This window comes from Labeo rohita, chromosome 6, assembly GCF_022985175.1.
Source record: "Labeo rohita strain BAU-BD-2019 chromosome 6, IGBB_LRoh.1.0, whole genome shotgun sequence".
Lineage (NCBI taxonomy): Eukaryota > Metazoa > Chordata > Actinopteri > Cypriniformes > Cyprinidae > Labeo > Labeo rohita.
Window position 1 is genome coordinate 7047186 of NC_066874.1, and position 26256 is coordinate 7073441.

The 26256-nt window shown below is 34.5% G+C and overlaps 2 protein-coding genes across 2 annotated transcripts; both read left to right on the forward strand.

Annotated features, from left to right (window-relative positions):
• The first annotated feature begins 33 nt into the window (after nucleotides 1-33).
• On the forward strand, nucleotides 34-17666 carry vps16 (VPS16 core subunit of CORVET and HOPS complexes). Its single transcript, XM_051113156.1, has 22 exons — nucleotides 34-259; nucleotides 2887-2975; nucleotides 3080-3171; nucleotides 3394-3522; nucleotides 3629-3773; nucleotides 4332-4447; nucleotides 4677-4799; nucleotides 5016-5071; nucleotides 5177-5361; nucleotides 7130-7206; nucleotides 7691-7822; nucleotides 7913-8076; nucleotides 8233-8341; nucleotides 9838-9972; nucleotides 10065-10173; nucleotides 10460-10557; nucleotides 11420-11524; nucleotides 11754-11831; nucleotides 11958-12127; nucleotides 16537-16633; nucleotides 16727-16830; nucleotides 17061-17666. The coding sequence occupies exons 1-22, from the start codon at nucleotides 210-212 to the stop codon at nucleotides 17203-17205; spliced, it is 2508 nt and encodes an 835-aa protein (XP_050969113.1). The 5' UTR covers nucleotides 34-209; the 3' UTR covers nucleotides 17206-17666.
• Nucleotides 17667-17758: 92 nt separating this feature from the next.
• On the forward strand, nucleotides 17759-25143 carry rgn (regucalcin). The gene is made up of 7 exons (XM_051113349.1): nucleotides 17759-17879; nucleotides 20525-20690; nucleotides 22179-22364; nucleotides 22540-22746; nucleotides 22841-22972; nucleotides 24419-24573; nucleotides 24657-25143. The coding sequence occupies exons 2-7, from the start codon at nucleotides 20528-20530 to the stop codon at nucleotides 24705-24707; spliced, it is 894 nt and encodes a 297-aa protein (XP_050969306.1). The 5' UTR covers nucleotides 17759-17879; nucleotides 20525-20527; the 3' UTR covers nucleotides 24708-25143.
• Nucleotides 25144-26256: the final 1113 nt, after the last annotated feature.

Sequence of the window (26256 nt, forward strand, 5' to 3'; positions counted from 1 at the left end):
TAGTGTCACTGCCAAAACACTAGTTGGCGCTAAAGACAAGCGCTCGTCTCTGATCAACGACATCGCAGTGTCAGAAGAAGATAATAGGAAGAGATGGGCGAGGAAGAATGAAATAAACACCACATTAAAATTATTAGTCATAATGCAGCGCTAACTGGGACATTTATTATAAACGTAAACACTTTCCGCTGCTTCATCAGGAGAGGAGGATGGCGTTTGTTACAGCAAACTGGAACCCTCTGGGCGAGGCTTTTTACAGGTAAATAACAGAAGAGCGTTATCATTCTGTTTATTAAATGTGCAGAATATGAGAGGATGGATTATCATCCTGCACATATGCGCTAATTTATGTATAGAGAAGGTGTTGCTTTTATACTGGATGTTTGTTTTGAATAGTCGCAGTGTCATGTGACAGGTGTCATGAGTGGCAGTGAATCAGTTCACAGGCAGAACAATTGCCTGTTTCTTACCTTTATTAGAAGTAGCATGGGTTTAATCAACTCTGACTGAATTAACTATGGTATTAGTAGAATACGTTTTCTTACAACTAGTTTCTAAATGCGTTTAGGCTACAGTTCTCAACAAATACCGTAGGTTGCTTTATGTAAACTATAATCATATAGATCTTTATTATTATTTTCAGCACATTGGCACAGAAATCTTAACTTTCACTAAACATACATGAACCACAGCTCAAGCATGTGTTCTGTGAAAGATCTTATATAAATACACTACCAGTCAAAAGTTTTTGAACAGTAAGATTTTATGTTTTGAAAGAAGTTCCTTCTGCTCACCAAGCCTGCACTTATTTGATCCAAAGTACAGCAAAAACAGTACAATTTTGAAAATATTTTACTATTTTACTATTAAAATGACTGTTTTCTATTTGATTACATTTTAAAATGTAATTTATTCCTGTGATTGCAAAGCTGAATTTTTAGCATCATTACTCCAGTCACATGATCCTTCAGAATAATAATAAATAATGATAATATAATAATAATAAAAATGTTTCTTGAACAGCAAATTAGCAGATTAGAATATTTCTAAAGGATCATATGACACTGAAGACTGGAATGATGCTAAAAATATTAAAATAGAAAGCAGTTATTTTAAATAGTGTTAGATCAGGTCCCCACGCCAGACAATTAGGATCCAGCCCCGGACACCAGATCCCGTCAGAAAATATCAGTCTTTCCGGTAACAGAACAACTAGTCAGCAAGCTGTAGTTACCCAAACCCCACTAACAGCAGGTTCCTGTCAGTTAGGAAGTTGACCGATGGAAGCCAGAAAAGAGCAGAAGCAGGAGACGAAATAATGATGATAAAAAGGAGCAGAGTTTATTGAATAGTCTTAGTTGCGTATGTCTCAATGCTCAGACTTCGTCTGGAGAACACAAATTCAACAAGTACTGTTATACCAAACTGATTCACAACAACATCCCATAAACCTAGAGTTTCTATAAACATTCCCTTGTATCTCTTATTCATGAAGCCAAACAGCCCTTGAAGCTACACAGTCATAAGACTAAACAACAATGGAAAAAATATATAAAAAACAACTATAATATAATATAAATTACTAATCAATTAATGAATCAATAAAATGAATATATAAATGATTATAATGATTATTATAAATGATTATATGATTAAATGGAATAAAAAAATGATGAAATGATTAATGATTCTAAATGAATCAAGAATAAATGAAGAATATATAAAAAGAAAGCAAAACACAACACAAATGTATGGTTGCTCTGAGGCAAAACACACAGTTTGCATTTGAGGATCGTCAGATCCTTCAATAGTAAAAATATTTCACAATATTATTACTGCTTTTTTACTGTATTTTGGATCAAATAAACACAGGCTTGGTGAGCAGAAAATAATTCTTTCAAAAACATTAAAACTCTAACCTTAAAACAAAAAACTTTAGACTGGTAGTGTGTTTATCAATGTAATAGCTTATTTACCTACTGATTTATTAAACAAATTATGTGAATTATGCAATTTTTTGAAAGTTTGAAAGTTGACATCATTTTTGTTCTGTGGGCAGCTTGTAATACAATAAAATGTTTTGAATAATGAGAGTATTAACTTGTTTCATAAGAAATTGAATATTGTACACTTTTTTTTACCCTGCTGACTTGTGGTGTATTGGTGGAAGTACTGATGTTTCCATTCGAGGATATTTGGAAAATTTAAAAAATGTCAGACATTTTTCAGTGGCATTTATTGATAGGAGCGACAAAGAAATCACATTAATTGATTATAATTACAAAATAATACGGGTCGACCGATTATCAAAGCTGTTATTAAGCTTTTTTATGATTATTGGTATAAAATAATTTAAAAGCATTTAAAGTTTTTTAGTCAGAGCCCTTGTTATTCCTAGTTTTGAAATTAATTTACATTTTTACACCAGACCTATGTATCGGTTTAAAATATTGGTTATCAGTCTACTTCACCTGTAATAATCATTTTTGGCATCCGCCCTGAAAAACACATACAAAATAATATACCTGTTGCTCCACTTTTTAAATGTATTTTTTAAACATGTCATGTCAGCCAGTTTTGAAAACAAAGAATGTTGTCTTTGCCATACCCTAAACATATCTCTAAAAACCTCTGGATGTCCCTTTTAAAGTACATATAGACTTAAAACTGTAGCATGTAAAATCTGAGAAATTCACTAAAAGCTAATGTCCTTTATAAAGGAAAAATCAGAATTGCTAAGTCAATTGTGGTTTCCCAGAAAGCATGGGACAGGTATTAACCTGTCTTTTACAGTATGTTGTACAGCAGAGCAGTCATACCATGTACTACTATGCTTTTAATTTTTAACAATTTTTGCCTCCCCTTTGTCCTTTTTTCCTGAAACAGAAAGATTGAGTTGTATGAGATGGGGTGGAATCTGAAAGATGGTCTGAGAGAATGTCTGGTTGCTGCAGCGCCATATGGGGGTCCCATCGGTGAGTTTTGGGTGAGATCAGCCCAGCAGAATGTTGTTGCTCAAGCTTGTATCTCAGTAAAGTTTTGTGCAGTTCAAAGACAGTGACACTTCTTTCTTTATCAGCTCTCCTAAAAGGACATAACCGACGCTCTCCTAGTGCCAGACCTCAGTTAGAGATCTACTCTTCTTCAGGAGTGCCTCTGGCCAGTTTTCCAGTAAGAACACAGAGCTGCACAGCAGGGCTGCCCAATTAATCAAAATAAAAATTGTGCACCAAAACAAACAAGCACAGCAAACCAGTTTTTATCATGATTAGATCCCTCCCCCGAATTGTGCAGCCCTTGAATTGACTGTTAGTTATAAAATAATACTGTTGTTTTTAAACACTATTTTAAACAGAAATGCTGCACAGTGACCTCTCTCTTTGTCTGTCTCAGTGGAAGAGTGGAGTGGTAAAGCAGTTGGGTTGGACGGTGTCTGATGACCTACTGTGCGTTCAGGAGGATGGCACCGTGCTTGTCTACGATCTCTTGGGTGGCTTCAAGAGACACTTCAGCATGGGCAATGTGAGAATCCACACAGTTTAAAAACAATGCATCCTTGCTTTCAAAGCATTACTACTTTAAATCAGTATTGATTTATAGCTGAGCTGTAGCATCGATTCTCTCACAGGAAGTTTCTCAGAGTCAGGTGCTGGAGACCAAGATTTTCCATTCACCGTATGGGACAGGTGTTGCCATATTAACAGGTGCCTTGAGATTCACTTTGGCCACAAACATCGATGACATAAAGTTGAGGCGGTTACCTGAGGTCCAAGGTAAAATATGCATTCTTTGTGGTGTTATAAAAATACATAATCCCACCGTATTCTGAAAGATAAACTATAAGTGAGATGCATTAATTGTGACCCTGGACCACAAAACCAGTCATAAAGGTACATTTTTTGTAATTGAGATTTATACATGATCTAAAAGCTGATAAATAAGCTTTCCATTAATGTATGGTTTGTTAGGATAAGACAACATTTGTGCAAGACACAACTATTTGAATATCTAGAATCTGAGGGTGAAAAAAAACAAATATATTAAGAAAATCACCTTTAAGGTTGTCCAAATTAAGTTTTAATAATGCATTTTACTAAACAATAATTAATTTTTTTATATATTTATGGTAGGAAATTTACAAAATATCTTCATGGAACATGATCTTCACTTAATATCCTAATGATTTTTGGCATAAAAATCAATCATTCTGACCCATACAGCGTATTTTTGGCTATTGCTACAAACATACCTGTGCTACTTAAGGTCCAGGGTCACAATTAAGGGTGGACGTTTCTAACCCTAAATGGGTTTTTTTTATTTTTTTACTTCAGGTCTACAGGGGGCGCCCACATGCTGGGCAGTCCTGACTCAGGACAGGCAAAGTAAAGTGTTGGTTGCAAATGGATCTCATCTGTTTGTCTTAGACAATACAGCCTGCACACCTGTGGTAAAGCCCTTTCACACAGACTCAAACTACACAGATTATTATTATCAGTGTTTTATTACCTCATAAGAGATGCCAGTCTTTTTGCCCCAAATCTAAATAATATGTATTTGATAAAAACACACATTAATGACAAAAATGTACCAGAACCAGCGATCAAAAATTGTAATTAGCCAATATGGATACGAAATGAACTTGCTAAATAATGTTTGTGTGTGTGTGTGTGTATCAGACTCCACCAGGTCTCTCTCCACAAGCAACCAGTATAGTTCACATGTGTGTCTCATTCAGTTATAAGTATCTGGCGCTCCTCACTGACTCTGGCCATGTGTGGATGGGTACGTCAAACCTAAAAGTGAGTAAAACCCAGTAATATGACTTTGTATTTTGTTAACCTGTTTATTCCATCACAGTTGTAGAAACTCGTGGCTAATGGTCTAAGCGATAGTTTTTCCATCAGTTAATTAATCTCTCCACTTGAATTGATTTGTTAACTAGTCAATTAATTTATCTGTCTTCAAGCCTTAGTTTGCTCAGTGAAGCAGCATCGTGTGAATGTTTTGTTGTGCAGGAGAAACTCAGTGAGGTGGACACCAAAATCAAATCTCCCCCAAAACAGATGGCCTGGTATGACACCATTTTAAACTTTGCATGATTTATGTATATTTTGTGTATGTTGTATTTTCACTCACATATAGTTTCAGGGATAAGTTTGTCATTTTTACCTTATAGGTGTCGCAGACCCAAAAGTCAGCAGCCATCGGCTGTGGTAATGTGGGATGGTCTGCTCGCAGTGGTGGGAGAGTGTAAAGAAACAATTCAGTACCACCTGGACGATGACTCAATTCTGGTGCCAGAACTGGACGGGGTCCGAATAATCAGTGGAACACACCATGAGCTTCTGCAAGAAGTCCCAGGTTAGAAGATAAATATAGAGAAAATTCTGCCCTACCCAGGGCTCTACAGTCGCATTTGTGACTGAAAACTATTGCGTGCTGACCCGATCAGCATATTTGTATTTGCGCTGAGAGAAGCTTCAAAGGTTTCTATGTGTTTTTGCAATGTTGAGTAATCTATCACAGACGTATCTCAAGAATCCTTTCATGAACAAAGTGTAGAGAGAGTGTAAATAACAGATTCACTGTGCAGTGTAGAAAGCTTCGTTGATTATAATGGGAACTTTGTGAGATTGCGATGAATTAAGATGAGTGACAGCTTTTAATGATTTTTAAGGGAGTTTGTAAATGAGATACTGATTTAATACAACAGTTAGATAAACAAGAAGTTAATATTAAGTGACTTACATTGTCTGACTATAACACTATTGCCTGATTTTGCTCTAATTCGTCATCAAAAATAGTTTGAAACAAGTCACAACTGAGCCGCTGCGCATCTCCATTCAAACACAGCAGTATTTCGTTTATGAATGAATGTGCGTTTTTAAACTAATCTAGTCAGTCAATGATTAAATTTCCCATTCATAAAGACACTTGCTTTATTCCTGAATGAATCAGCCGCCACCTACTGGCAGTTTTTGTTTCATTTTTATAGTATCTTTTCAGTAATTTAAAACATTTAATATTTCTATATTCAAAAGTTTCATCTCAACATGAATTTATGAATTTGATTGCACTCATGCCACCTCTGAGCCTCATTAAACATGAAAATACACCTACAAGCCACTTTTGTGCTCTTCTGTGCCACCTCTGTAGTACAAATTAATTTAGTCAATACTGATTTCGTTTGATTAGTAATTTATTCTTATTGTACTTGTTCGTATTCTGTTGTTTTAATCAGAAATATTAAAAAGCTTATAAAATGCCATTGTAAAGGTAAAAATATCACCTCGTAATGGGAAGGCTAATTTTTGATTAGTTTTTTGATTTTTGATTAGAATGTGCGCCTACATTTTTTAAATTAGGAGCACAAGTGCTCTTAAAAAGAAAAGTAAGCGTAGAGCCCTGCTACCGTTTAAAATTGTGCGGTTGGTAAGATTGTTATTATCATCGTTAAAAGTAGTGCCGCTCAGGATTTTTGTGAAAACCGTGATGCATTTTTTTCAGGATTCTTTGATGAATAGAATGTTTAAAAGAACACCATTTATTTGAAATAGAAATCTGTTGTAACATAATAAAGATCTTTAGTGATACATTTGATTTAAATTGAAGGTTCAAAAATTCAGATTACCCCATTTGCTCACTTTCAAGCAGTTAGTGGAAGCTAGAAATTATGGTTTATAAAGATTTAAATCGCTTCGCTTTTCGCTTTATTAAATCCCTTCGCTTCAGAAGGCCTTTATTAACCCCCGGGAGCCGTGTGGAGTACTTTTTATGATAGATGTGTGCACTTTTTGGGCTTCAAAATCTCAACCCCCATTCACTGCCATTATAAAGCCTGGAAGAGCCTGGACATTTTTTAATATAACTCAGATTGTATTCATCTGAAAGAAGAAAGTCATATACACCTAGGATGGCTTGAGAGTGAGAGAATCATGGGGTAATTTTCATTTTTGGGTGAACTGTCCTTTTGTAATGCGTCCTTGCTGAATAAAAGGATCAATTTCGTTGGAAAACAAAAACAATCTTACTGACCCTGAACATTTGAATGGTAATATATATAGAATGCTGCCAGGTTCTACGTTCCTTAAACCCACAAGTGATTTGATTTTCCCATGATGCTCTGCAGGTGCATGTGAGGAGATCTTTAAAATTGCCTCAATGGCTCCTGGAGCATTACTTCTGGAGGCACATAAAGAATATGAGGTAAGACACACTTATTATGGCAGATACACATTATTAAAACTTGAAACTTTAAACTTGAAACATGTCAAATAAAAATGAAATAATACATTTTATAGACATAATACAATTATAGATATTGTTGAAAATTAGATACTTTTATCAAAGTTGTTGGGAAAAAACAGTTTGTAATTTGTCTAAAGGTTTCATAATGGTAATTAAAAATATATGGCTAAAATGTTTAATTGTTGCCAGCAGAAAAAAAATGTTAAAGGGATAGTTCATCTAAAAATGAAAACTGTGTCACCATTTACTCATGCTAGTATGAGTTTCTCTCTTCTGATGAACACAAAAAAAATATTTTAAATAATGTGGGTAACCAAACATTTGCAGGTAGCCACTGACTTCCATAGTATTTTTTTCTCATTTTTGAGTAAAGTATCCCTTAGGTGCTAATTATGGCAGGTATATTATGCCTAATGACTCTTGTATGTGAAAATATTTGCAGAAAGAGAGTCAGAAGGCAGATGAGTATCTGAGAGAGATTAAAGAGCAGAGTCTGCTGAGCGAGGCTGTGAGGCAATGTGTGGAGGCTGCTGGACACGAACATGAACCCGAGACACAGAAAACACTCTTGAGGGTGAGCCACATGAAGAGAGACAATTCATTTACATAAGAAACGATGATAACCATGTGTTTTTACCTTCTCTCTCGATTGTTCTCTCTGCAGGCAGCCTCATTTGGGAAGTGCTTTTTGAGTAATTTTCCTCCAGAGCAGTTTGTCAGCATGTGTAGAGACCTGCGGGTGTTGAATGCAGTCCGAGATTACACCGTCGGCATTCCTCTTACGCACACTCAGTTCAAACAGATGACCGTACAGGTGCTCATCGACAGGTAAGACCATAAGAGGATAGAAGTTTGTGCAGAGCAATTGTCTGTTTGCATTGCAGAGAGTTGTTTTTCGATCACTTCCTTTGAAAAGATTAAGTTTTAAACTGAATGTGACAATGCAGATCAATTCATCTTAATCTATGGCACTTTCTGTTTCAGACTGGTGTATCGTAAACTCTATCCGCTGGCTATCGAGGTTTGCCGCTATTTAAAGACCCCAGAATATCAGGGAGTGAGCCGAGTACTCAAACACTGGGCCTGCTACAAGGTACATGTGTGCGCATGCTTATTTACTAGTAAAATTGTGAAAATATGAATGTTGTAAAACATTTTAAAAACCAGTTGTTGTTTGCATGTATAAAAAAAATAGAAATATAACAAGTATTTATTTAATTATTCCAATATTTTGTATAGACACACTTCAAAAATGTGGGTTTAGTAAGGTTTTTTTTTTTTTGGAAGAAATTAAAACTTTTTTTTGGCAAAATTGCATTAAATTTATCAAAATTGACAGTGAAGACTTTCATGTCAAATCAGCCAAATTTCAAAACCTCTCCGGCTCAGATTTTTTATTTGGTAAATTTTTTTCTGAAGAAAGATGCACATGTATAGTAATGAAAGCCAAAATATTAAATGTCATGGACGAAAATTTATTGAGTAAAGGCAATTTTCACCTGAAATTCAGAACCAGGTTACAGGGGAGTAAAAATTGCTTTAGAAAGATGGCAGCATCATTATCTTATTTTTACACAGAGATTGGTAGTTCTATTAATAAAATCTGTTGACTTTAGCAGTCTTTGCTGCATTATGTGCCAGTGGTGACCATTCAAAAATGGGGAAACAGCACTTTTCAAGTTTTTCTTCAACGTTTGCATGCCTGTAACTCAAGAAGTATTAAAGATATCTTAATGCCCTTTTAGATATTGGGTCTCAACAAACTTTTTCTTTTGCATCTTTATTTTTAGTGCCCTGTGAGATTCGTTTCCAGAGATATTGGAATTTCAATATGGCTCCAGGAGTAAATCGTTAAAATTCACACATTTTCAGTGGCCAAAAACCAACTGTTTCCCCATTTCTGAATGGTCACCATTGGCACATAATGCAACGAAGATTGCTAAAGTCAACAGATTTTACTAATAGAACTACCAATCTCTGTGTAAAAATAAGATAATGATGTTGCCATCCTTCTGAAGTCATTTTTACCCCCCTGTAACTTGACTCTGAATCTAAGGTCAAAACTGCCATTTTGACCTCCCTCTACAAAATAATGGATTACTCGGTAAATATTCATCAGTGACATTTAATATTTTGACTTTCATCACTATACATGTGTATCTTTCTTCAGAAAGAATATTAGCAAAATCAAAAATTTGAGCCGGGGACCTCTGGTTGTGTTCACATAGAATGACCCTTTTACATTTTACAAAAGAGACTTATTTCAGATAAATACTGTTCTTTTGGACAATATATTCAAAATTCAAACTAGAATAGAAAACTAAACTAGAATAGAAAACATTTACTTCATATCGCAACAATTTTTCACTATATTACTGTTTTTACAGTTTGACACTTCTTTCAAAAACATCAAAAATCTTACTGACCCCAAAGTTTGCAAGTGCAAATATGTTTCATTGCATTTGCTAAACCTTGTGAAGATATTGATGTTTCATTCTGTCTGATCGGGTTTGGATGTAGCACAACAAAGCTTGTGAGTTAAGTGCCCATCAGTGAACCCCTATTTGTTTCCGTTGTGTGTCTTTGTAGGTCCAGCAGAAAGAGGAATCGGATGAAGGCATAGCAAAAGCTGTAAGTGTGAAGCTTGCTGATGCTGCTGGAATCTCCTACTCTGAAATCGCTACTAAAGCATATGAGAGTGGACGCACAGAGCTTGCCATTAAGGTACATGCACGCAGACACCATGTTCTAATAAAAATCAGCACCCACTGATATTATGGATGGTCAGGCAGTTTGTGTTGGTCTCTGTCTTTCAGTTGTTGGAGTTTGAGCCTCGTTCTGGTGAGCAGGTCCCACTGCTGTTAAAAATGAAGAAAAGCCCTCTGGCTTTAAGCAAAGCCATTGAGAGTGGAGACACAGACCTTGGTACACATACATTCACATACATGTTTCAAAACTTTGTGAAATGTCTGCCTAGGGTCAGTAAGTTTATATATATTTATCTTACCAACCCAAAAATTACTCTCTATTGTTTACACTCCATTTGACAGAGAGTAGAAATAGAAATTTCAGCTGATGAACATTTAAAATGAGCAAACACTCATCTAACACAGCCATGTTTATATACTTCATTGTTACATTTACAGTTACACCTTTTAAAATTATCCAGAATCACTGGAGATGGTTTACCCGCATGCATTTTTTATGCTAGTGTACACAGTGGTCATGTACCTGAAGAATGAGCTGAACAGAGGAGACTTCTTCATGATGTTGAGGAACCAACCTGTGGCTCTGAGCCTTTACAAACAGGTACACACACCTGCACACATCTGCTTCCCAAAGACACACACCCCTCTGCTGCAGACCTGAGAACAATAAGCATTAATTATGACAAGAATATGTGACAAATGGCCACAGTGAAGTCTCATTGGTCCAAACCCCTCTGTTGATATCTTTACATTAAATCTGTTCTGATTGGCTGTGATTTTGTTGCTTACAGAAAAATTGCTTACAGAAAAATTACTGCTGCCTAATTAAGAGAATCAATTAACAAAGCAATTCATATCAGCTCTAGAGCCTCAGTGTTGGTATCAGCAATTACAGTAAAACTAAAATGATTAGTAAAGGTATTTTTCATAGTTGAAATAATGCTGAAATATATAATATAATATAAATATTATATATAATAACTTAAACTTAAATGAAGATTAGAAATGCAGCCTCGGAAACGTAACAACAACTATAAATATGTTGATGTTCTAAAATTTACTAAAACTAAAAATGAAATTTAAATAAATTAGAGGTAAATATAAATATTTTTAAAAGTTATCGTACATGAAAAAAATTAAGAAAACCTAAATTAAAATAAAAATGAAAACCATAAAAATAAAAACTAATGCAAATATGTAGTATCTATAATCTATTATATGTATTAACTAATGAAAATCAGAAATGCAACCTCAGAAATTTACTGTAAATACACTGAAGTTAAAAATTAATTAGAGCTAAATATATTTTTTATAACACATAACAAAATTACTGAAACTAAAATAAAAACAGCTAATACAAAATATTAATAAACACTATAATATTTAAATAATACTAAAATACCACTTCATACCACTGTTTTTTTTTGTGTGTTCACGTTGTCTTTGTTTATTTTGTGTTTCAGTTCTGTAAGCATCAGGAGCAGGATACACTGAAAGATCTTTTCAATCAAGATGATGATCATGAAGAACTTGGCAATTTTTATGTAAAGGCCAGCTATAAAGAGCAGGTAGGTGCTTACAATTCCTTCTTCCTCATTTTCTTCTCACTTCATGATTTGAATTAAAGAAGTGCTATAACGGTTCAACAAATTATGTTGGCTCCATCTCCACCAATGTGTCTTCTTTTCCTTCCACTTGCTTTTCTTAATACTGTTATTTTTAGTAACACGATTGCTAGTTGCTTTGGTAACGTCTACTAAGAAAATAAATGTAATGTGCATGTGTGTGTAATTGCAGAGACTGGAAGCTCGGATTGCTCTTTTACAAAGTGCTGTGGATGAATACTACAAAGCCAAGAATGAATTTTCTGCCAAGGTGAAGATCTCAGACTTTTGTGTTACAGGCAGATTAGCAGCCTTTGTCAGAGTTCACGGTCTGTGTGTAGCCAGAACATTACATTTGCGAATTATCAAAAGGAATTCTTCTTTTTTTCTCTCTCAGACAACAGAAGATGAAATGCGTCTGCTGCGGTTTCAGAGGAAGCTAGAGGAAGAGAAAGGTGAGCTGCTCGTGGGATTCTCTCTTCATGAGACTATGATCGCCCTGCTGTCTGTGGGACTGCACAAACATGCCGAACAACTTTACAAAGACTTCAGAGTGCCCGACAAGAGGTGTGCCTTCTATTTATAGTTTCTCTTTTTGTTCCATCTTTGTTTGGTTTTAATGAAAGAAAATACCTTGAACAATATTTAATTCATATTCAGAAACTCAATAACATCCTCTGAGCTTGATCCTCTGACTTAACGAGAACTCTTACTGTCGACTGTAAATAAAGACTACAGTTGTAATACAACCCAAAGAAAGGCAACACTTAATAATAATTTTCATTAATAAATCATTAACAAACGTTATATAATTCTTAACAGATCGTTAGTTAATATATATTCACATACCTAGAAATGTGAGATTATGTGCTTGTTAATGTTTGCTAATGTACTTATTAAATATTACCTAATGATTGATAGGTCATTATTTAAACTTCAAATTTATACGATCATGCACTTTTTAAAAATCAAATTATCTAACAGAAATTCTATAGTAATTAAAAGCTTATTTGTTAACGTACTTTTGAATGATAACTAATGTCATTAAATCTCAGTTCATATATTACCTAATACTGTTCTTTTACATTTACAAATGTGAAAATTTAGCTTATTAATAAAATTAGTCATTTTAAGCACTTCACAAACTATTCATTTTAACATATTATTCATTAACTCATAATCAGTCTGTGAAGGTCATTTATTTGGTCTTTGTTTGTGATTTAGACACATCTTAAATCATTTATTAATTATCTGTTCATGTTTTTGCAGTACCCAATCTAAAGTGAAGAAAATTCTTGTTCATCAAAACAATGTAATCTAAACAGTTTGAACCATGTTCCCTGATAATAATCAACTTGACCCTTGTACACTTCTGACCCCTTAACCAACCCTTAAAAGTGCTATAATTGGGTGCCAAGTGCATCTGCCAACCCAGAAAACGTGAAAAAGGACAACACAGTAACTTGCTAAGCATGTGAAAAAAAAGGACCGCCAAAAGTTATGAAAAAAGCATGCTAACTGTTCTGTGTTTGGCTGTACAGACAAGCACAGAACACTATTTAGAGTCCCAGCCTCGGAGGAGACAAGATAGCAGTGGATTTATTGATTTTTTTTTTTTTTTTTTTTTTTTCCTGTATATTACGCTGCTGCCACACAGATCTAATATAAACATGCAATTTCTTTCCCAGATGTTTACCTTCACCGACATAACCGACTGTTTTTTTTAACTCGTGTGTATTTGACAGTTTAAGCGTAATAAGACATGAAAGAGAACTTAGTTCAGACACTTCAGACACTTTCTGTATGTGTGATTCAAATGTGTGCGCTCAGAAAACCGTATATCAGACGTTTAAACTAATATGGTTTAAACACATGATTCCAGCATGATAAACATGATAATCAAAACCAAGCAGATGTTTTTTAGTAGAGTATCTGAGTTAGGAGCTGTAAACGCAAAGCCCTATAGAGACAGAGCGCATTTAGGCCACGCCCACACAATGGAGAGTCAACAATTTTGTATTGCGGGTCCTTAGACACTCGTTTTTGGGGTTGACAGCTTATGAAAAATGTATTTCTGGGTTTTTTAGCTTGTTTACCGTACACCTTGTCACATAGCAGCTTTTGGACATTGTTCTGTTTTTTGTTATACGTCAGAAATGACAAGCAGGCAGCTTCCCGCAATAAAAAGTCAATGGAGAGCATTGGATTGTTTTCCCCCCGGTGGGTGTGGTTTTCAGATTATGACGCGTGTCGCTTTGTAGTGTTGGATGATATGCTCAATTTTCATATCGTCCTATCGTCAGCCTGTGAGATCGCCGATACACGATATTACTGTGCTAATTTATTTAACTATTTACTTACTTAGTTTCATTGCCAGGAAATGAACCAACACTAGCATAAGGCTAAAAGCAGCCTAATGTTTTCAGTATGACTTAATTACATGGTAACAATTTAATAGAAACATTGTAAATTACTAATGCTTAGATTTCTTTAGTTATTCAAAAAGCAGCTACAGAAAACGAGCAAAGAACATTTACGCTATCAAAGAACATCATCACTGAATAGCCTAGCCTAGCACTTTAAAAAACACTCCAGGTACCATGAATGAATAAAACAGTTACATCACTGTATGATGAATACATTTCTTACCTCTTATTTACACTGCACACGTCTGCAGCGCGAAGGGGGGCCGTTCCCCCCAAAATGAGTTACTGTGCCCAACTTTTCCATCCTCTCCTCCTTGCTAAACGGGATCGATTTCGAAAGTGAAAGTAAAACCGATTAAAACAGCGCGCATAAGAAAGCGATTGCATGCTTTCGTGAGCGTCAGCAACTGCATACAATTACAGATTGCATGCTTCCCACTCGAAACACCACCTCCCACTCATCGTGATTTGTGCCTTTGTGTTTATACCTGCCATCTCGCGGCAAGTTTCTGGAGCGCTCCAGAAGTGGCTCTCTGCATTGCATCACTAAAGTTAGGCACCTAGTCTGTTTCTGACAGATAACAATAATCATCGTGCTATCGTCAAAGGCATCAGCAACAGGTGATATCTCTGACTATTGTCGATACACAATACTATCGTCTATCGGCACAACCCTATCGCTCTGTCTCTATTCTGGAAAAGGGGGCGGGACCAGCAGCTTATTTGCATTTAAGGAGACATGCACGAATACAGCGTGTTTATGCTTCCACTCAAAAAAGGCATTTTCAAAATTATATAATAATAAATCTGTGGGGTATTTTAAGATGAAACTTCACTGACACATTCTAGGGACACCTGAGACTTATATTACATTTTGTAAAAAGGGGCATAATAGGTCTCCATCAAACACCCATACTACCAAACCTGTCCCTAAGCTTGCCTTTATCACACTTCAATAGCAGTAAAAGTGCTGTGCATTAATAAAAACTTTTAATCATTGTATAATATCAGTTAATAAGTGCATGATCTTATGAATTGGCACTTAATGACATTTGTAAGCATTTCAACTTATATGAAATAATAAGCTGTTAATCATTAGGTAATGTTTAATAAGTTTATTAGTAAAAATTTAACAAGCACATTATCTCATATTTCTAGCTATTTCAATATGTATGAACTAATGATCTGCTAAGCATTATATAATGTTTGTTAATGATTTGTTAAAGGAGAAGTCTACTTCCAGAACAACAACTTACAAATAATTTACTCACCCCCTTGTCATCCAAAATGTTCATGTCTTTCTGTCTTCAGTCGTAAAGAAATTATGGTTTTTAAGGAAAGCATTTCACAGTGGAGATTGACAGGAAGGTGTTGGTTGGAGAGTGGGGGTGCAGGATTGGCAAAGGACCCTGGGTCGGGATTCAGACCCAGGTTGGCCTGAAGCGCAGTTGCGCTATATGGCAATGCACTAACCACAGGGCTATAGGCACTGACCACAATTTGTATACTTTTTAAGCACAAAAGCTTGTGAATCACGTCGAAGGTCATGCGCGACTCACCGCCTGACTTGCTGATTCTTTCTGACAGTGGAATAGATATGGTCCATTCTTCACAGCATTGAGATTCCTGCTCCGTTGGCAGTGGTTGGCATTTTTCACACATGCACCACCACGTGTCGTTTGAGTGTGGTCTGCCCGAGGCTTGAGAGACTTGTGTCGTCGCAGCAGTCTCCTCTCTCTGTCTAAGTTCATCGTCTGTGTACTCTGGCTCAAAAAGGGTAGAGTATGGTGAAAAACTCCATCTCATTTTTTCCTACAACTTCAGAATCGTCAGACATCGTTGTACCTTTTTGTTTGTAAACAGCATTTGACTTACTTGCACTTCATTAGTCTTTGCACGTTCACTTTGTAAACACTGGGTCTGAACACGCATCCCAGAGCTAGTGTTACACAAGATTTTGTGCTTAAAAAGTATACAAATTTAAATTTTTGGAAAAAAATTACCAGTCGTTTTGCTAGATAAGACCCTTCTTCTTTGGCTGGGATCGTTTAGAGCCCTTTGAAGCTGCATTTAAACTGCATTTTGGAAACTGAAAATTGGGGGCCATTATTATATGGACAAAAATCCTGAAATGCTTTCCTCAAAAAACATAATTTTTTTACGACTGAAGATAGAAAGACATGAACATCTTGGATGACAAGGGGGTGAGTAAATTCTTTGTAAATTGTTGTTCTGGAAGTGGATTTCTTTTTAATTTAGTTATTATTAAGTGTTACCTAAAGAAATAATATCTGCCGTCACAGGTTATTAACAGGTTTAGCTGCAAACATCTAATTCAGCAAGTGGCAATAAATGTCAAAAAATGATTATTTCCTGCTTCCAACTCATGAAATTTAAGCTTGACATGTGCCATTGTAATTATACAATCAATGATATTGATTGCTCAGTGGTTTTACTGTAGAGGCTGATATGTGTGAAGTGTATGTAACAAGCAGTATAGAAAATACATGGATAGATAATGTCATGAGTGAAGGTGTTTCTCATTATCAGGTTCTGGTGGCTGAAGTTGAAGGCTCTGGCTGAGAAGGAGGACTGGGAAGAGCTGGAGAAATTTGCCAAAAGCAAAAAATCTCCAATTGGATATCTGGTAACTGATGTCTTGATGATCTGAGTTACTGTTGTAAATTATTCTTAGAATTATTGTTGTGAATTATTAATAATATTTTTTCTTTGATTACAGCCATTTGTAGAGATATGCATTAAACACCATAACAAATACGAAGCCAAAAAATATGTGTCTAAAGTCACACCAGAGCAGAAGGTCAAAGCTCATCTTGCAGTGGGGTAAGAGTTTGTTCAAAACGTACATGTGACACAGCAGTAACGGCTGCTGAAAATGCATTTAAAACACATTAAAATAGAGTGTAATATTTGACAAAATTGTAGTTTTTGCTATATTTTTGATTGCATAAATGCAGATTTCTTTCTGAACCCAAAACCTTTAAAAAGAAGTAATCATTACTGTTCATGATTAAGACAAAGAACCACTATAAATATTATCGTCTCTCACTCAGGGATATGGAAGGTGCTGCAGAGGCTGCTATCGAGAGGCGTAATGAATCGGAGATCAGTACTGTTCTGGCACGCTGTTCAACCACCAGTGATCATCTTCTGATGGAACGCCTCAACCGTGCTAAAGCCACTGTTGCCAAAAAGTGAGCATGTACCTTTCTGCCCCGCTTAGTTCGAATGGATTTGCTGCCCAACAATGAACCTCTGTGCACCATTCTCCTGCACAATGCCGCTCGCAGCAGAATTTGCTTTTGGCTGTGTAAACGACCCCTCTGATGTAATGGAACATTTTCATGAAAATTCTGCACATTGAAGGAACTTTCTTGGGTGGAGAAAAAGCCGGACAGCAACAAAATGTGGCATGTCAGCTTTTTATGTTTTTCCTGTCTCTGTCAGACAACTAGAAGCGGTTTCCACCTTACACATTGCAGTAAACCCGTAAAAACCTATGTACCTGGAATCGCATTATGAAACATTGTGTGTTTGTTGTAGAATCATACTGTCTTTAATCACATGCCTGTTCTGTAGAGACATCTTCCTTTATGAATGTAACAAAACATTTGTTATTTTAATTAAAATTTAATTAAAACATGTGCACATACATCATACTATTGGTTCTTTGTCTGTGATGTTTTATCACGCTTTTCTCTCGTGACGGGGGTCAAACTCCTCTATCCTGCACTTTCATCCAAATTTTTGCGTGTATTTATACGTGTGACCGCAGAGGGAGCTCTGTCACATTTCCAGACAGAAACTTTGCAAAGTAGGAGACTTTTGCAAGAACAGCGACCAGAGAGGAAAAGAGGATATAAGTTATAAAGGTATGACAACACTGAAGTCTTGGTTTGCAGGAAATATGATGTGCAACAAACGCTGTTTTTAAGTGTGCTTTCCAGAAGCACAAGTGTGCAGATTTGCATTTCTGATTGTTCCGGTTTGTTTTGTTCGTGCAACTTTACTGCAACAGCGTCTGTCTTACAAATCGATATCTTCGCACTCGTGGTTTGTTTTAAAACAGTAACGTTAGTGTAATAATAGAATTGATTCGTGCTAATGTGTTGTCAGTGCATTTCTAATGAGAGGTGTGTCGTTTGTTGACACCAGAGTGATCCACGACAAATTATGATAGAGCAATGATTCATCTGTAAGGACATTCTACTAATTGTCACAGTTTAATTTAATTATTATTTCGTCAGTAAGCGTCAAATGAATGATCGTACGGTTATGATTATGAAATGCAGCCACGGTGTATTAATATACAGTCACCTGTCACACATTCATTCATAGGTCATGAATTAATTTATTAGGTTTCTGTATTGATGCATATGAAATTTATTTTTATAATAATCCAATGATGGTCATTCTTTATATAAGGTAAAATAGTAGTGGTATGGTACCATCAGTCTCAGGGCACTGCCACATGTTTGTCTCAACCAATAGCGTGAGTTTAAGGCGGGACTACATTTTTGCTCGACCAATGGCAGACGGGGCAGTGTTCTGGAGAAACGGGTTTGGCAACAGAGGGCCAGTTGCATAAACTACGTCAAGACTTTAGAGTAGCAAACCTGCGAAAATGAAAAATAAATAGGAAAATAAATAAAGGAATAAACGCTGTGATGAAACAAATATAATTCCTTTGTAACAAATTTTAATCCGGCATTTATTACCTTTTTATTTATTTTATTATTATTTTTTTTTTATATATTTATATTTATGCATCAATATAAAATAAATTAAATAAATATAAAAAGGATAAAATATAAGTGAAAGAGTAATTAAATAAAAATAAATGTAAAAATACATAGAAAATAATAAAGACAAAAAAAGTAATAAAAATAAATTCAGGAATATTTTTAATTACAAATTAATTCGATTTGCTACCTTTTTTCTTTATTATAATTTGTTTTTCATTTTATTTAAATATTTTAAAAATTATTTTTATATTTATTTTCATGTGTCATAAATACACTGATTTATTAAATAAATGTAAAAAGAATAAAAAATAAATGAAAAAAAAAATTAAATAAAAGTTGCAAAATAAAATAATTATTAAAATACATACAAAAAATAATTTAAAAAGTCCAAATGTAATAAATTCAAGATTAAAATATGTTTATTACCTTTAAATATATTTATAATATATTTATTACCTCCTTTCTTTATTGATTATTTTCTGTATTTATTTTTCATTTTTTAATTATTTTTATATTTATTTTTATATTTATATATTTTTTGTGTTAATAAATTAATTTATTAAGTATAAACAATAAATGAAAGGATAATTAAATAAAAGTTAAAAAATAATAAACTAAATGTAAAAATACAGTAAATGTATAAAATTTTATTACAAATGAATTATATATATATATATATATATATATATATATATATATATATATATATATATATATATATATTTATTACCTCTTTATTTATTATTTTCTGTATTTATTTTTACATTTATTTTATTATTTTTAACTTGCATTTAATTATTCATTAGAATTAAAAGTTATACAAATAATACAATAAATGTAAAAAAACATACATAAGTAAAAAAGATAATAAATTCTGAATTAAAATGTTACATTAAAAATTACAGATGAATTCTATTTATTACCTTTCTTCTTTATTTATTATTTTCTGTATTTATTATTTTTAACTTTTATTTAATAATTTCATTTATTTTTAAATATATAATTTTTATATTTATTTTTGTGTGTTAATAATTAATTAAATAAATAAAAAAGAAATGAAAGAATAAAATAAAAGTTAAAAGTAATACACTAAATGTTAAAAATACGTAGAGAATAATAAAGAAAGAAAAAAGGTAATAAATAAATTCAAGATTAAAATTTATTACAAATAAATTATATTTATAACCTTTTTATTTTCTATATTTATTTATAATTTATTTTAAATTATTTTTAGATTTATTTTTATGTTAATAAATTAATTTATTAAATATATAAAAAATGAAAGAATAATTTAAAGTTAAAATAATAAAATAAATGTAAAAATATAGTACATGTAAAAAAGGTAATAAAAAATAAACTCAGGATTAAATTTTATTATAAATGAATTATATTATTTTTATCAAATCACTTATTTCTTTATTTATTTTCCTATTATTACATTTATTTATTTATCTATAAATGTATTTATTTATAAGTTCTGCAGGTTTGGTCCTCTATATAAGACTTATAAAACTAATTTGACTAACTAGAATTTAACCAAGTAATTATCAGTCTTACTTTTCAGAATCAAATTAGATCAATCTATGTTTTTATGTAACTGACATTAAAAAGTTATGACCAGTCTTGCAGTAAAAAAATTAGTTGTCTGACTTTTAAGACTAGTCTAAAGCAGTTTATGCAATCGGCCACAGATCATGTTTGCAGTTCGTCTGTAAGGTAAAGGTTGTTTCAGGACATCATACAGTTACATAAACTACATTTGTGTGTTTCAGGTCATGTCGTCGATAAAAGTGCAGTGTGTTATCAAAGAAAAGAACCGAATCGGTGAGAGTCCAGTTTGGGAGGAGAAGGACTCTACTTTGTTGTACGTTGATATTGCGGGTAAAAGGGTCAGCCGGTGGAACTCGTTGACCAATCAAATAGACAGTATTGCCACAGGTAAGCCTAAAGACATACAGTAAGTTTAGTGTGAGCTGCATTTTTAGTGACTTGCCACTGGTGTTGGGCGATATGCTCAGTTTTCATATCGTCCTATCGTCAGCCTGTGAGATCGCCGATACACAATATGTGACCCTGGACCACAAAACCAGTCATAAGTGTCAATTTTTCAAAATTGAGCTTTATATGTCATCTGAAAGCTAAATAAATAAGCTTTCCATTTTTCCAGGATAGAACAATATTTGGCCGAGATACAACTATTTCAGTATATGGAATCTGAGGGTGCAAAAAAATCTAAATATTGAGAAATCGCCTTATTTAAGTTCCTAAATTAAGTTCTTTGAAAAGCATGTTACTAATCAAAAATTAAGTTTTGATATATTTACAGTAGGACATTTACAAAATATCCTCATGGAACATGATCTTTACTTAATTTTCTAATGATTTTTGGCATAAAAGAAAAATCTATAATTTTGACCCATACAATGTATTTTTGGCTATTGCTACAAATAAACCCCAGCGACTTAAGACTGGTTTTGTGGTTCAGGGTCACATATGTGAATACAATAGTTACATAAATTTCTTACCCCTTATTTACACTGCGCAAGTCTGCGGTGCGAAGGGGGGGCCGCTCCCTCTAAAACGAGTTACAGTGCCTCCCTTTTCCATCCTCTCCCCTCTCATTGCTATACGGGATCGATTTCAAAAGTGAAAGTAAAACTGTAAAATCAGCCCGCATAAGAAAACGATTGCACGCTTTTGCGGATGTTAGCAACTGCACGCAATTACAGATTGCATGCTTCCCACCCGAAACACACTCTCCCGCTCACCAGGATTTGTGCCTGTGTGTTTATACCATAGACTGTAAAAAATATGGACATAGTGTCCGTGACGTCACCCGTAGGTTTTTGAAGAGCATTTTTGAAGCTCTTAGTGGGCGGGAGTCGGCCGTTGCCATCTTGGAATCGCGTCACTGCACGTCACTCCCGGATAATCGAAAATGGGCAAAGAGGCGGGACGTGGGTGGAGCTGGTTGCTGAAACCACGCCCGCCTAGCGCGACGGTGCTGACAGCAGTGGCAATCCACCTGTCACTCAAGTGGCCACGCCCTAAATTATGCAGAACTTTAAGGCTTAATATAATTTAAACGGATGAGTTCTAAAAAAATTCACCCCCTCACAGTTGACACGAAGGGCAAAATTAGCTATATAGACCAAAACCACTTTTTGTACCAGGCTGTAAACATTTTTTTCTGCTGTAAAGTTGGGCATTTTAACATGGGAAGTCTATGGGATTGACTCCCTTTTGCAGCCAGTCTCGATACTATCGTCTATTGGCACAACCCTACTTGCAACCCAAATAACAGTCAGTTGCCACATTAAAAGTGATGTAGTCAATGTTTTTAACGTGCGTTTTATATAAAGGTGCATTCAAGTGAAAATAGCATTTATTATAAAATTGATTCATTTAAAAGTCTTCTTTGCACAGAGAACCTTGTAGGCTCTGTGGTTCCACGGCAGTCAGGTGGTTACGTCATCGCGGAGGGAACACGGTTTGCATTTGTTGACTGGGTAAAGCGTTCGATTACAACTGCTGCCCCTGTCGATAACCAGGAAAAACCAAACACCCGCTTCAATGATGGAAAAGTAGATCCGGCTGGCAGGTTTTACGCAGGTACTGTATAGAGAAATCACATTTTCATAAGCATATTTTTATTCTGCATATGTAAAATGTAAATATAAATTAAAGACTTGCAAGTCTTATCTTGTGATAGTTATAATTCTGCAATGCATTTTTAATTTAAATGAAAATTCTTGTATCATTTACTCACATCATTTACTGTGTGCAGGTACCATGGGTTTGGCCATGAAGCCTGATGAGACGGATGGTGCGATATACAGCCTCCTTCCTGACCACTCCGTCGTCAAGCAGTTGGACAAAGTGCACCTCTCCAATGGTTTGGACTGGTCACTTGATCACCGGACCTTCTACTTTGTTGACAGCCTGGCGTACACGTTGGAGGCCTTTGATTATGACATCCAGACTGGAGGGCTATGTGGGTTTGTTTTGCATTGGACGTGTGGTCTTAATATAATAATTAAGGCTGTGTGGTTTTGTAAAATCTGTGAATTTATTTATTTGTGTTTCAGCTAACCGCAGATTGGTTTACAAGACAGAGAAAGATGAAGGCTTACCAGACGGTATGTGCATAGACACAGAGGGCAAACTGTGGCTCGCCTGCTTTGATGGAGGACGAGTGCTGCGTATCGACCCACAAACAGGTGTGTGCGTAGGGACTAGCATAGATCAGACAATTTCATACAAAAACTAATGGTGAAATGTGTACTTAGTTGTCATTTTCAAAATTCACATTTGCGGTTTGACTTTGTAACTTCCGTATGCCTTCTCAAGCAATGTTAATAGATCCGAATTGACTCACAAACCACTATGTTAATAACCAATAGAAATTTCATGAGGGAAGTCAAAAAGTCTCCACACTGCTGCTTCCATAAGTGGTCTTCACACTCATGTTTATGACAGAAACATTCTATTTAAATGTACATAAGCAGAAAGTTCACATATCTATTTCCACACAAAATGTAAGTGTCGTAACAGTTTTTACACTTAAAATAATAATAATGATTTGAACACCAAATCAGCATATTAGAATGATTTCTGATGAATCATGTGACGCTGTGATGCTCAAAATTCAGCTTTGGCATTGCAGAAATACATTACATTTTAAAATATACTAAAATAGAAAACAGTAATTTTAAACTCTAATAATATTCTACAATACTACTTATAGCATATTTTTGATAAAATATATGAAGATGTCTTTTAAAACAGAGCATCAAGTTCAAGTTCAAAAAACATTTTGGAAATCACATTTCAAAAGTCTCTCATGCTTATCTCATGGAGCCATTTATTTGATCAAAAATGCAGAAAAAACAGTAATATTATGAAATATTATTGCAATTTAAAATAACAGTTTTCTATTTTAATATACTTTAAAATATAATTTATTTTTGTGATGCAAAGCTGAATTTTCATCAGCCATTACTCCAGTCTTCATTGTCACACGATCCTTCAGAAATCATTTCATTGTACTGATTTATTATTAATATTGATCTTTTAATATTTTTTTAAAACCTGTGATACCTAAAATTATTTTCTAACAATTTAAGCCTTTACTATAACTATTATAACAAAGAAAGATTAAAAGAAAAAATGTACTAACCCCAAATTTTGAACGATTGTTACAAAAGATTTCTATTTTAAATAAATGCTGTTCTTTTTTTCATCAAAGAATCCTAAAAAAAAAGAATCACAGGTTCCAAAAAATATTAAGCAGCACAACTGTTTCCAACATTCATAATAAATCAGCATATTGAAATGATTTCTGAAGGATCATATGACACTGAAGACTGAAGTAATGATGATGAAAATTCAGCTTTGCATCACAGGAATACATTCTATGTTAAAGTACAAAAGTTATTTTAAATTGCAATAATATTTCACAAAATTGAATTTTTTTTCTGTTTTTAATCAAATAAATGTAGCCTTGATAAGCAGAAAAGTCTTCTTTAAAAATATACATATACAAGAGCTTCCAAATGACAAATGGTCAATTGAATATAAATAGAAAGTCTAAACGAAAAACAAAGAACAGGTGAACAAGTTCTTTTGTCCGATCTCTTCAGTAGTTAATAAACTCTCCTTCTCAGGCAAACGGCTGCAAACAGTGAAAATACCAGCTGAGAAAACCACTTCATGCTGTTTTGGAGGGAAGGACTACAGTGATCTTTATGTCACCTCAGCGTGTGTCGACATGGATGCGGATGCACTGGCCAAGCAACCTCAAGCTGGGTGCACATTTAAGGTGGACGTCTTGTTATTTCATATCACACTCACAGTAGCATGACATGACGTCTGACACTTTATATGTTTTTTTTCTTGTCTCAGGTGACTGGTTTAGGAGTGAAGGGCATCCCACCATACTCATATGCTGGATGAAAACCCAGGAAAGAGTGATAAAAGTGTTGTGACCATTTTGCAGTCATGATATAACAGTGTTCCAATTGTGCAGCCAGTGATAACATATAAGATACTAAAATCTTAACTCATTTCAGATTTTCTTTATTTTAGATGATTTCCCAGAATATTAGACATCAGAAGATGTAGTTTTATGTGAAATTGTATGCATTGTAATCCTGTTACAATAATTACACGAAGAGCTGTGACTACAGATGTTTTAGAAAATTATTTAAAATAATACATTTTTGGAGATTTTCAGGTCACTATGTAATTTAGGTCATATGTAATGTATATTAACCACAACTGTGGTGTTTGTTTGGCTGTGCTGCTGAAGTAAGTGAGACAACCATGATTGTAAAAATGATGTAATTATGATTGATATAATAAACATTAATTCTCTTGCAGGTCAAAATGACACACTGCTCACAATCTGTTTTACATCCATGATCTGTATTTCAGAGTAAAACTGTATTCAGTGCGAAAATCTGTGATAGGACTTGATTTTGGTAGGAACTGATTGGTAAAAAGTAGGTTAGGCTGAAAAGAAAAAGGGATTTGTGATGTCAGCTGAAACGTCATTTCAGACCATGCATAAAATGGGGTGAATTGGTTCGGTTCATGTTGACTTTAAGAATACTAAGAAAACCTACAACTAGTGGTGCAAAGGTTAAATAGATTTGTTTGTTTTGTTTGTTTGTTTGCTCCATTTTGAATCTTTCAGCAAAGTTTCACATTTAAATGATCTCTGGAATTTTTTTCTCTGAACTTTTTTTTTTCAATTAGATGTTTAGGATAAACATAAAATAAGCTCCACCTCCACATTTAAGTCTTTGGTTCTTTTAATTGGGATGACTTTGGCTCACATTTAACAGAAACCCACCAATTCACTATCTCAACAAATTTGAATACTTCATAAGACCAATAATAAAAAAAAACATTTGTAGTGAATTGTTGGCCTTCTGGAAAGTATATTAATTTACTGTATATGTACTCAGTACTTGGTAGGGGCTCCTTTTGCTTTAATTACTGCCTCAATTCAGTGTGGCATGAAAGTGATCAGTCTGTGGCACTGCTGAGGTTGGAATGGAAGCCCAGGTTTCTTTGACAGTGGCCTTCAGCTTATCTACATTTTTTGGTCTTTTGTTTCTCACTTTCCTCTTGACAATAGCCCATATATTCTCTATAGGGTTCAGGTCTGGTGATTTTGCTGGCCAGTCAAGCACACCAACACCATGGTCATTTAACCAACTTTTGGTGCTTTTGGCAGCGTGGGCAGGTGCCAAATCCTGCTGGAAAATGAAATCAGGATCTTTAAAAAGCTGGTCAGCAGAAGGAAGCATGAAGTGCTCTAAAATTTCTTGGTAAACAGGTGCAGTGACTTTGGTTTTCAAAAAAACACAGTGGACCAACACCAGCAGATGACATTGTACCCCAAATCATCACAGACTGTGGAAACTTAACACTAGACTTGAGCTATGAGCTTCTCCACCCTTCCTCCAGACTCTAGGACCTTGGTTTCCAAATGAAA

Bases quoted from the DNA above. Each gene is read 5' to 3' on its own strand.
- vps16 (XM_051113156.1), top strand. From the start codon at position 210: ATGGCGTTTGTTACAGCAAACTGGAACCCTCTGGGCGAGGCTTTTTAC. The intron at 260-2,886 runs GTAAATAACAGA...TTCCTGAAACAG, and splicing joins CTGGGCGAGGCTTTTTACAG to AAAGATTGAGTTGTATGAGA. The intron at 11,525-11,753 runs GTAGGTGCTTAC...GTGTAATTGCAG, and splicing joins AGGCCAGCTATAAAGAGCAG to AGACTGGAAGCTCGGATTGC.
- rgn (XM_051113349.1), top strand. From the start codon at position 20,528: ATGTCGTCGATAAAAGTGCAGTGTGTTATCAAAGAAAAGAACCGAATC. The intron at 22,747-22,840 runs GTGGGTTTGTTT...TTTGTGTTTCAG, and splicing joins CATCCAGACTGGAGGGCTAT to CTAACCGCAGATTGGTTTAC. The intron at 22,973-24,418 runs GTGTGTGCGTAG...TCTCCTTCTCAG, and splicing joins GCGTATCGACCCACAAACAG to GCAAACGGCTGCAAACAGTG.